The 12,026-nt window shown below is 39.7% G+C and overlaps 1 protein-coding gene across 1 annotated transcript in view; it reads right to left on the minus strand.

The window, feature by feature from the left end:
* Positions 1-12,026, minus strand: part of GALK2 (galactokinase 2) — a 314,350-nt gene that overhangs the window by 153,975 nt on the left and 148,349 nt on the right. Inside the window, exon 6 of the mRNA XM_077473446.1 lies at positions 3,116-3,214. Coding sequence (XP_077329572.1) covers positions 3,116-3,214 — 99 coding nt within the window. The remainder of the gene's footprint in view (positions 1-3,115; positions 3,215-12,026) is intronic.

The raw sequence follows: 12,026 nt of genomic DNA on the forward strand, positions 1-12,026 counted from the left end.
GCTCGGCTATCTTTGTTTTGGGAAAAGGATTATTTTTGGATATTTTATGGCTTGTATTAACTTTGGAATATGTAAGTACACTCATTGTTATTAAATATCATCGTACATACGGTTTTACACTATGGAAGGTGTTCTTTGTCTCCTTATATAAAAGCATTGCCTGTGTGGAGCTTCACTGTATTCGATTGATGCTGAAGCAACCTGTCAGGACACCCTGAGTGGCTGTGAAGCTGTGTGTGGATTGCCATAATAAATCTCTCCTTGTAAGGGTCACTAGAATTTGGTAAGCCCCCACTCATTCACTGTGGTGGGGTCTTTCTGCTGAAAATCTTGGAGATTTCTGTTGAGATCCAGAACTGCACAGTTTTTTCAACTCACAAATACACCTGTGGACTTTTACCTCCTCACAGTATACTTTAACATTTGCATGTTATATACATATGATAATTTATGCGCTGCACTGTATGTTTTTTGATTTATGGATACCATGTATTGGGTTATTGTGTCAGCTGCTTTATGATATTGTTTAGGAGCCCTGGCATGGTTTCTGGCACACTGTATGTGGAGTGACGAGACCAAAATACAGCTTTAAGTGGTCCTGAAGCCTAAACATTTTTTACCTTAATGGATTCCTTGCATTAAGGTAAAAAATGTTTAGGCATTGATTTTATCCCCTCACCCTACCCCCTTACACTTACCTTAACCCTCATTCTATCAAACCCTGTACACTTCTGCAGCTCTTCTCTCCCCTCGCTTCTGTGTCTCACTGGCTTTGCTGGTGCAACGGGAGCCATTGGCTCCCAGTGCTGTCAATCAAAGCCAGTGATGAGTGACCAGGGGACAGGACTCAATCACGGAGGAGGAGGAGCCTGGAGCACCAATGGGGACCTGGGAAGTGAAGGTTTGGGGCCGTTCTGTGCAATTTCAAGTAAGTACAGAGAGATTTGTTAGAGAGGGATCAACGAGGCCTATAGCGACAATAATACTATCCACTCTGTGAAGCATGGTGGTGCTCACTGAGGTTTTTGGGGTATGTGAACTCTAAAGACACAGGGAATATTGTGAAACTTGATAGCAAGGTGAATGCAGCATGTTATCAGAAAATACTGGCAGACAATTTGCATTCTTCTGCAGAAAAGCAGTGCATCGGACACTTGTTGACTTTGCAGCATGACAATGACCCTAAGCACAAGGCCAAGTTGACCCTCCGGTGGTTACAGCAGTAAAAGGTGAAGGTTCTGGAGTGGCCATCACAGTCTTGTGACCTTAATATATTCAAGCTACACTGGTGAGATCTCAAACGTGTGGTTCATGCAAGACAACCAAAGACTTTGCATGACCAAAGACAAATGAGCAGCTATACCAACTGCAAGAATTTGGGGCTCCATAGACAACATTGATACTAAAGGGAGCAATGCACAATACTAAGAACTAAGGGTATGCAGACTTTTGAACAGGGGTCATTTCATTTTTGTTTCGTTGTTGCCATGTTTTATGATTGTGCCATTCTGTTAAGACTTACAGTTGAATATGAATCTCATAAGAAATAAAAGGAATGTGTTTTGCCTGCTCACTCATGTTTTCTTTAAAAAACATACAATATACTACCAATTATCCATGGGTAGTCAAACCTTTGAGCACAACTATACATTGCAATCACAGTCCAATCTCCTCAGAGCACAAATTCTAGTGAATGCTACAGAAAACACTATAAAATGTAATTTGTTATTTCTTTGAGAAACCATCTGCATGAAATCTGGAAGGACACAGACTATTGGCAAATTTCTCAGGAGACTGGTGAATCATATCTATGGGTAGTGTAACAATTTCCAGATTAAAATGCACCCATGTCAAGGAAATGCACATTAAAATACTTACAGCATATATTCCTGAGCAGTGTGTACAACAACAATTGACAAAACATTTGAACAGCTTTCAGCAAGCTTTGTTGAAACATTTGAAGCACCATTTAACTCCAGTGTTGAACACAGATCCTAATGGAAGTGTTGATTGCCACTTTAAGAAAGCTGCTAGCAGGCTTTCAAAAAGCTTCAAGAATTGCCAAAGCCTGCTAGCAGCTTGCCTAAAGTGGCAATCAACATTCCCATTAGGATGTAGTTGAATGGTACTTTGAAAGTTTCAACAAAGCTTGCTGAAAGCTCTGCAAAGGCTTTATCAAAGCTTGCTGTTCACACTGCTCTGAGCGGAAGCCTGAGTGAACCAGACCTAAAAGATTTTGAAGTCTGGTTTCAGTTTCCAACAGCTTAAAGGCTGGTCACCTTTTTTTCGGTAAATTTCAGCTCCCCTATGCACCAATATAGCATTAACGTACTTCTTTTGCAAAAAATAAAACAGCTATTTATTCTACCCATGCTTACCTCACTCTCTTCATGAATGTTTAAAAACCCTGCTCCATTACTTCGGCCTTACTTCCTGAACATACTTTAGGTCATGACACAGGAAAGAGTTGAGCAGCTGATCTCAGTAGCACACACTCTATATCATCTACCCTCAGCTGGTCAACTCCTTCCTGTGTCATGACCTAAAGTCTGTTCAGGAAGTAAGGCCGAAGTAATGGAGCGGGGTTTTTAAACATCCATAAACAGTGAGGAATGTGTGGATAGAAAAAATGGAAAGTTGTTTTATTTTTGCAAAATAAGTACATTAATGCTATATTAGTAGTGGAGCTGGAATTTAGGGGGGGGGGGGGGGGGGGGGTGGATTTAGCCTTTAAGATACTTGCTCTTTGTTTTACATGAGAAGTCTGGCATGATGCCAAGTTCCTGCTGCCAGAGAAAAAAAAGGGAAATTACTGTCCATTTCAATCCCTCTGTTGTGAAATTTAAAAATGAGCTGTTCCACAGTGCTTTTGGCTACAAAGTTCCTTTACGGATTGTTAAAATATAAATACTTTAGTGTCTATAGTCTAGACAAAGGTACATTTTAAACAGAATACATACTAGGCAAAAGTAAGATAAAAGTAAAGGGTAGTTAGCCTTTTACAAAGGTTTAAGAAGCACTAAAAAAGTAACAGTAATATGGTTTAATATGGTTTAAAAGCCATTAATGCAAGTCTTGGTTAGCAGGTGGCATCTTGTTTACATAAGTTACGTACAGTTCCCTCTTCTGCCAGAAACGAGATTGACTGGTCCATTCCTCCACCTTCTGTGCCAATGTAACGTTCACATTTTGCACAGGTTTCGGCGAGCTCCACCTGTGGATTAAATTGACACATAGTTCAAGCAAAAATGAACCAATGTTGTACAATCATCAGCTACTGAATTACAGTGTCTAAACCATTATTCTCAGTGGGGTACAGTTAGCAATTTAACACAGAACTGTAAAATAAGTTATGTTCCACTGGACAAATGCATTCTTTTTCATCATACAGCACATGAACTGTGTAAGCATCTTGTCAACTGGCTACTAAAAAAAGAACGAGAATAATATGATATGATCAAATTTTTACCCATAGGTGCTGATTCTTTAAAAAGAAAATGTGAATAAAAGTAGTATTATTGTACATTGTGAACAATCAGAACCTTTGCCTAATTTTTCCTTTTAATGAAAAGGGACCACTGTTCAGCTCCTCCATTTAGAGCAATGGAGGGCGTATGTTTTAACTGCACAAAAACAATGCGCTCCTTAAATAGTCTCAGTGACAAAAACTCAAGTCATAATAAACAATGACAAGAAAGAACAGTGAGTAACAACGCAAATGCATTCCTAAAATATGGAGCATTAACAGTGTCTTACTCACAGGAAGATGTTGTCAAGAACCACTAATATTGCTTGTTCAATACATTAGAAGAGTGGAAATAAAAGACACTTAGTCCGGAACCTCCACCCACACTTTGTGGTTTCTTCCCAGTTTACATGCCAAGTGATGTGCAAGAAGCTGCTACAATTCAGCACAGAGCTTGACAAAGAAAATAATTATACTCTCCTCTGCCAAGATATATAATCAGGGATTCTGAAACCATTATGCAAACTCAATATTATTTGTCTGACAAGCTATATGGTCCATTGAGCTTTTTAGGTAAAAACCCCCAGTGGTTAACAGCTGGTTAATGTGGTTACCCCACACTGCAGAGTGCATAGACTGAGCATTCAGCTATGTTTTTAATTTGAAAGATTCCAGTTATAGAGTATTAGGTTTGCAATCCAAAACGTCAAAAAAAGCCACTTAAAATATGTACATGAGATACAAACTCTCCCGTAAAAATCATACTTTTAAACAAACAATGTTAAACTGTTTTTTTATTTAACAAGTTACACAGCTGAACCAGTCTATGGATCTTGTTATTCCGATATTCTTTGCCTATAAATGCTCTACATCACCATGTTTCAGCATAGCCCCTCCAACATCGATATCAGGTAGGTATCCTACCAGCAGGGGTGGTTAGCCTATTTAAAAGGCAAACAGGATGCGTGATATGTGTTGGGATAATCATTTTCTACATTCTAGACTGATGAAGACCCTAACTCAACTCTTTCTCCCTGTGTAAGCATCTGTCCTACTGATGAGTAACAGAGACAAAAATGTAAGCACTGCAGAAGGTCATACAGTGCCATGTATGCAGAAGTTATTGGCACAGAAGGTAACAGAATATATTTACTTTTGTACACTGTACTTTTACTAGTTTAGGTATGCAAGTTTGTTTTAAAGTACGTTTAAACTTCTTATTAGTATTCTGGTATAAAGTAACACATCTTTGCAAAAGAAAGCATCATACCTTGCAAGTACATTCCTATTTGGGCACCTTGAGACCTACCATGCACATAGACAAAGGTAAGATATTTGCACTAGAATGTCCGTAACAAAAAATGAATTAAAGAGATCATATCATAAAAAGTTGCCACTAACATGATTGCTTCTGTAAACATATCAGCCCTGTTTTCTTTGTTTCTGTGAACATAGGTGATACCATCAATGGCAAACTTGGTTGACAACCAAATGGGGCCAGAAGCATGGTTAGGCCAGGGGCGCTCCAGTTGTGATGTAATAACTGATGGGAGTAAGGCTACAGTGAGTTAAATTTATCTACTGCTCTAAAGCTGAACTCTAGTCAGCAATACATTTCAGTTTAATATCACCCCTAGTATAATAAGTGTTAACAGCTCATTTAGCCTAGGGCAGTGATGGCGAACCTTGGCACCCCAGATGTTTTGGAACTACATTTCCCATGATGCTCATGCACTCTGCAGTGTAGCTGAGTATCCTGGGAAATGTAGTTTCAAAACATCTGGGGTGCCAAGGTTTCGCCATCACTGGCCTAGGTTGTGTTTAGAGTAGAGAATTACTTAACCTCTTTCTCAATCCCACAGGCTTACTCCTTACCATACAACTTGTCCCATGAAACCACTCTTCTATGCGATCAGTCATGCCATCTCCAACACCAACACATAGGATGCAGAAGCCCGGGTCCTACATTGTATGGGAGGGCATTGAGGGTCTATATACATACCAAGAGTAGAGCAAATCAGAGAGTATGGGTGCCACAGAAGTCAGAAATTGTGTGAAATTGGTGTCAGGCGCAATTATTTACAGTGTACATTGTGTAATGCATATCAAAGGTAAACAAGGAATTCACGATTGGTAAACGTCTTGTCTAAAGCAACCCATTACTGGTCATATCTTAATATTATCATTTGTTTTTTTATATTTGCTTAAAGTGATAATAAAGGTCTTAGCCCTTCCGTCTCTGAGCCAGCTGCTCAGCTGTCAGCCAATTGCTGGCTCCTATCTCTCCACAGTTACTCAGCTGTTGATGATATCCTACTCGTCAGTCCTCCCTACTTAAGCCATCCAGCCCAGAGGATCTCTGCCTTTGCTTTAGTCAACATCACAGAGACACTCTCCTGCATTCCTGTTTAAAGACTTGCTTGGCTGACATCCCTTTTGGCTCCAGATCCTGCTTGCTCTTTTACTACGTTCATCTCTGGCTCCCTGACGTTTGGTTTGTCTGACTATCCATTCCGGTTCCTGAACTCTGGATATGTTTTGACTATGTTTTTTTTTTAAATAACAAACAGGTTATACTTACCTGCTCTGTGCAGTGGTTTTACACATAGCAATCCTGATCCTCTTCTCGGGTTCCCCGCCAGTGCTCCTGGTCCCTCTCTCCTGCAAAGTGGCCCCAAAGCAAGCAGCTTGCAATGGAGGCACCCAAGCAGCGGGGCTCGCTCCTAAGGCGCCACAATGTGTGTCCATTCAAGCAGGGGCTTGTACCTTCACTGGGGAAAATGAATGCAACTGCACTTGCAAAGTGCACAGTCTATATGCCTTTAGCAAATCAACTCCAAAGTGTGAATCTGCTTTAGGCATAATGAAGTACCTTCACTGTACATTCCTTTCCATCCAATTTGTCTCAACGTAACCTGTACAGTGGGTGCTCCAACTTCCTTTGCTAGAGAAAACGTATTAAACAAAACATGTTATGCATAACATGGTTTCCATTAATGTTAGCTGTAAGCCACAAGCCCATACTGGAAATATAAAAAAACTTAACTTTAAGGGCCAGTTCACACCAGATGCAGTTCCATGCAGTTACGTTTTTTATTCACCAATACAGTTAGTTCTGGTCAGTTTATGCACCAGAAACTGACCAGAACCTGACTGCATGGTGTGAACTAGAGCCATTGGAATACATGGAAAACACTGTGCGTGCATTTTTAGTTCAGAAAAAAAGTGCACAGAACGGAACGGAACTGTGTCTGGTGTGAACTAGCACTAAGAGCAAGGATGAGGGCTGCTCTACAACGCTTAGACTGGGAGGGAATATTGGCATTGATGAACACAGAACAAAAATGGGAATTCTTTAAAAAGACTGTATGTGAACTGCAAAGTACATTCCCATGGGAAAGAAGTTTAAAAAACTAAAATTAAAACCTATGTGACTCACGGACAAAGTTAAAGAAAATATAAATAATAAGAAAAGAGCTTTTAAAAAATATAAAAATGAAGGAACACAATCATTGTTTAAATGTTACAAAGAAAATAACAGAATATGTAAAATGGAAATCAAGGACGCAAAAACTCAAAACGAGCTACAGATTGCAAAACATAGTAGGACAAACCCCCAAAAATTCTTCAAATATATTAAAAGTAAAAAGGTCAGGTCTGAGCATGAAGGCCCTTTACAAAGTAATCCAGAGTGGGTGACTGGGGACAAAGAGATGGCACATTTATTAAATACTTAAGTGGTCCATATAGTGAAACTGGTTTGGAGTTATTCACTTTAAGGTCATCACAGAGGACAAGGGGGACTTTTTACATCTAGAGGAAAAGAGATCTCATCTCCAAATACAGAAAGGTTTCTTCACAGTAAGAGCTGTGAAAATGTGGAATAGACTCCCTCAAGAGCTGGTTCTGGCCAGCTCAGTAAATTGTTTTCAAAAAGGCCTGAACTATTTGCTAAATGTACATAATATAACTGGATACTAGTTAGATATTGAATACAAACATTTAACATACAGGGAATATCCAATAGACTCCTGGGGGGTCAGGAAGGATTTTTTTCTCCTGCTGGAGCAAATTGGATCATGCTTTGCTGGGTTTTCTTTGCCTTCCTCTGGATCAACTGTGGGTATAGGATTGTGGATATGGGATTTTCAATTGTTTCAACCTATGTAATTATGTAAAACTATAACTGAATGTAAAACTCACAGTTATGTATTAACTTTGAGAAATATCTAAAAAGTATTTTTAAAGAGGCACTCCAGGCTCATGTAGAAAAAACAAATACTGTAGCTGCTGACTTTTAACATTAGGACACTTACCTCTCCAGGAATTGGCTACTGGGTACTGCCACTGCCATCTCCACTAAGGGAAACTCTTCACAAATGCTTCACAACCGGTTCCCTATCGTGCAAAGCGCCCTGCGCTCTCTGATTGGGCTGGCTGGGGGGGGTGGGGGGTGGGCGAACTTCTGTCTGAGTTCATGGTGGTGAATTCAGCTGCAAGTGGAAGTGGGTACCGGTCAAAACCAGGTACCCGCTCTCCCTCAAAATGTGCCAAATGTGGCAGTGGAGGGGGGAGGCAGCAGAATGTTAGCTTCCGCTTTTGGATGGAGCTCTGCACAGACTGTTAGCATTCTGCAAATACATTAGCCTCCTGTTAAGCCGTGCAGAATTTCTCAGAATTGTTACCTAGGGTCTTCTGCATTACATGGTATAATCAAACAGATGGAGTCTGCTAATCAATGGACAGAGCAGAGAAATTAACCCATCAGTATTCTGTGTCTCATTCTATATCCAATGATAAGCCAGGGCAGTGCTTGATCAGGCTGTATTTTCAGAAGTGCAGAGAAGGAAGACCAGGGACCAGACTGACTAAAAAGAATATTGCATTTAGGGTTCATAAGTTGGTATTAAACACAGTATATCCTTCTGCTGCATTTTAATAAATTCATAATTACGATGTTCAAAATCTATAAAAAATAACTAAATAATATTAAGCAGGGCACTCTGTGAGTAGAACTCTCTCTTTTCAATTATGATATACAGTATCTCACAAAAGTGAGCAAACCCCTAACACTTTTGTAAATGTTTTATTACATCTTTTCAAGTGATAACACTGAAGAAATGACACTTTGCTACAATGTAAAGTAGTGAGTGTACAGCTTGTATAACAGTGTAAATTTGCTGTCCCCTCAAAATAACTCACATGGCCATTAAAGGGGTTGTGAACCCTCATGTTTTTTCACCTTAATGCATCCTACGTGGGTGTCGGGGAGCAGGGCCGAGTCCAGCTTTCTAGGTCTATGGACGCAAATGCTGTACTCGGGAGTGTGTCCGCAAGGTGACCCCCCGGGAGAGCGCTTCTCCTAGGGGGTTAGATGATACGGGGAGGAGCTACCAGCACTGCCGAGGGACCCCAGAACTCGAGGATCGGGGCCGTTCTGTGCAAAACTAACTTCATAGTGGAGGCAAGTATGACATTTAAAAAAAAACAAAAAAGCCTTACAACCACTGTAATGTCTAAACTGCTGCCAACAAAAGTGAGTACTCCCTTAAGTGAAAATGTCCAAATTGGGGACAATTAGCTATTTTTGCTCCCCAATGTCACGTGACTCATTAATGTTGCAAGGTCTCAGGTGTGAATGGGGATCAGGTGTGTTAAGATTGGTCTCATCGCTCTCACTCTCTCATACTGGTCACAGGAAGTTTAATATGGCACCTCATGGCAAAGAACTCTCTGAGAATCTAAAAAAATAATAATAATAATAATTTTTGCTCTACATAAATATGGCCAAGGCCATAAGAAGATTGCCAAGGCCCTGAAACTGAGCTGCAGCATGGTGGCCAAGACCATACAGAGGTTTAACAGGACAGGTTCCACTCAGGCCTAGCCAAAGAAGTTGTGTGCACATGCTAAGCGTTGAATTCAGAGGCTGTCTTTGGAAAATAGATGTATGAGTGCTGCCGCACACTGCATCAAATTGGTCTGCATGGCTGTCATCCCAGAAGGAAGCCTCTTCTAAAGATGATGCACAAGAAAGCCCACAAACAGTTTGCTAAAGACAAGCAGACTAAGGACATGGATTACTGGAACCATGTTCTGTGATCTGATGAGACCAAGAAACTTTTTTGGTTCAGATGGTGTGAAGCGTGTGTGGCGGCAACCAGGTGAGGAGTACAAAGACAAGTGTGTCTTGCCTACAGTCAAGACCTAAACCCAAAAGCAAAAAAAAAGAAAAAATTATAGAAATCTTGTAGGTGGAATCAGTATCTCTAGCAAATCTATCACAGACTAAAAACAAGTCAAACTCTCTTGTTTACCATAACATTAAGGGTAGGAGCATAAAAACGGATTTTGGATTACAACATCCATAATACCTTTTGTATATATGCTTTGGAAATATACAAATATGTGGTGTAATTGGGAATATAAATAAGTGAACATTAAGAACACTTTCATGTGCTAAGATGCATGTATTCTCCTGAGTCCTGAGTAATCAGTCATATATAAGGCAGAAGAAAAAAAGCTCACATGTGCAGCTCAGGAAGAACCTTTGATCGCAACAGATATTTACAACAAATAAGAGTTTAAAAAAAATCATAGGGATTTTGCCAATGAGCTGAAAATACAATTTCCAGGTATAAAAAAACATGGAAAAAACAGCTCACGTCTGGATTATAGATGTTATAGACCAATATATTTATAGAATTACTGACAAGCATATGTAAAACAATAACATACACTGTAACTGTATTTATTAGCAAATTCCACAAAGAATTCTTTGAGGGGTAGGCCAGTGAGGTAATTTTACTAAGCATGCATATGATTACAGGTCCTGTTTTTATTTAAAGCAGAAAATTACTGTAAAATAGAGCGGACCCTGCTTTCAGAGCCAAATCACAATCCCTTATAAAACAGCTTTTCATAACTTGATCAATTCGATTTGGACACAGCGAGGAAGGATTAGAACCCTTGTTGAGTTTTTACTGCTATCTGGGGGCTCAAATTTCCGAGATTTCCCCTCATTTATTGTCATGATTATAAAATGTATGGTATTACTGTGCTCTGATTACATCAAAAAACTCCTGAAAGCTACATTCAGAGAGTTTTCTGCATCCTTAAAAGACATCCTCAGGCGGGTTGCATTTGTTCCCCTTGTTTTAAACTACTTAGGGTTTGAAAGTCTGATTTGAACCACCAACAAAGCTACTTTTTTTTTTGATAAAGAACAAGAAAAATTATAACTTCATATATACAGTGTCATCAGCATTAGAGACCACGTATAATGAAATTGTTTCTTCTCATTTTTCTAATTAGCATGATTTTAAAATGAATGACAAGATTGTGTGCAGTAGTACTTCTAAACATAGGCAGAAAAAAGTAACATGGACAGTGCAGTAAATATAAAATAAAGGTAAATCGATATTTGCTGTGACTATTTAACACAGCAGCAAAATTTGCAGTTTTTGAAGGTACTCATAGAAACAATAAAAAAAAAAGGAATGTGCACTTAGCCTTTAAAAGTCATCCACTGATGTCAAATGCGAGACTATAGTTGTTAGTGTAAAAAAGTTCTCTGGAGGCTGACATTATATTGGACTGAAATTGCATAGTGTGTAATTGTTAAATGTCATGGATAATCCTCTTAACCGCTTTCCCCCATTCCCCCAAACAAAACAATCAAGAACTATTGTGGTAATTGGTATTTTTACCCCCATCCCAAAAATGTTCCCACAATCATTGGTGGTCAGTGGCCCTTTAATTCCCCCTTCCCTGCCTTGAATTGCAGCCTCTTGCTACAGCTTGGAGAATTTAATAATAGATTAATTAAAGCCTCCTCCTACCCCTTCATCTGTTGGGAGTACTACTATTTACAAAGATTTGTAAAGGAACTGAGGATGCTGCTTTGGTTATCAGATTTCAAGATGTACCCCTGGTTCTCAGCTCTGATAGAGCTGGGGCCATCACATTTGTGTTCATCACTTTTCCGGGAACCATGTCCAATCTGAAGGTTACTAGCATAAACTGAATTGCTGACTACCCATGGCAAAGCACAGCATTGGTGTCTGAGACAAAAAGGGATGTAGTGATAGGTATCTTGAATGTTCAAGAAGTCATTCTTGTTGAGGACCACCAAATGAAAAGGCTGTTCAGAATTTCTGAGGAAATCATGAGGACTACTACTCCCAAGCCCCAGTATTACCTAGGACATTGCAGGGACAAAGACAGAAGCCCTATCTTGTATTCTGTTGATTGCACTCCTGTAATCAAGCTCAGAAATGTAAAGGAGCCACAAACCTGAAACCATCAGCATACCCCTACCTTGCTGTCCGCAGGTTGGGGCAGACCTTCATTCTGAAGAAGACTTGTTGGGGGACCTGGAATTTCTGGACTGCCTAAACCAGTACATATTAAAACAGAAGCACATAGTATGCATCTCCTGGAAATGAAAGGGGCCCTTGAAAGCATGAAAGGAAGGAAAAACTCTTCCACACAAAAGACCTCAGTTTAATGGTATTGGGAAGATGGGTAATCCTCCCATTAGTTTGGTTCTAGACTGTAT

The sequence above is a fragment of the Lithobates pipiens genome, unplaced genomic scaffold, assembly GCF_037356315.1.
Source record: "Lithobates pipiens isolate NorthernLeopardFrog02 unplaced genomic scaffold, aLitPip1_a1.2 Scaffold_8, whole genome shotgun sequence".
In the NCBI taxonomy this organism is placed as follows: domain Eukaryota; kingdom Metazoa; phylum Chordata; class Amphibia; order Anura; family Ranidae; genus Lithobates; species Lithobates pipiens.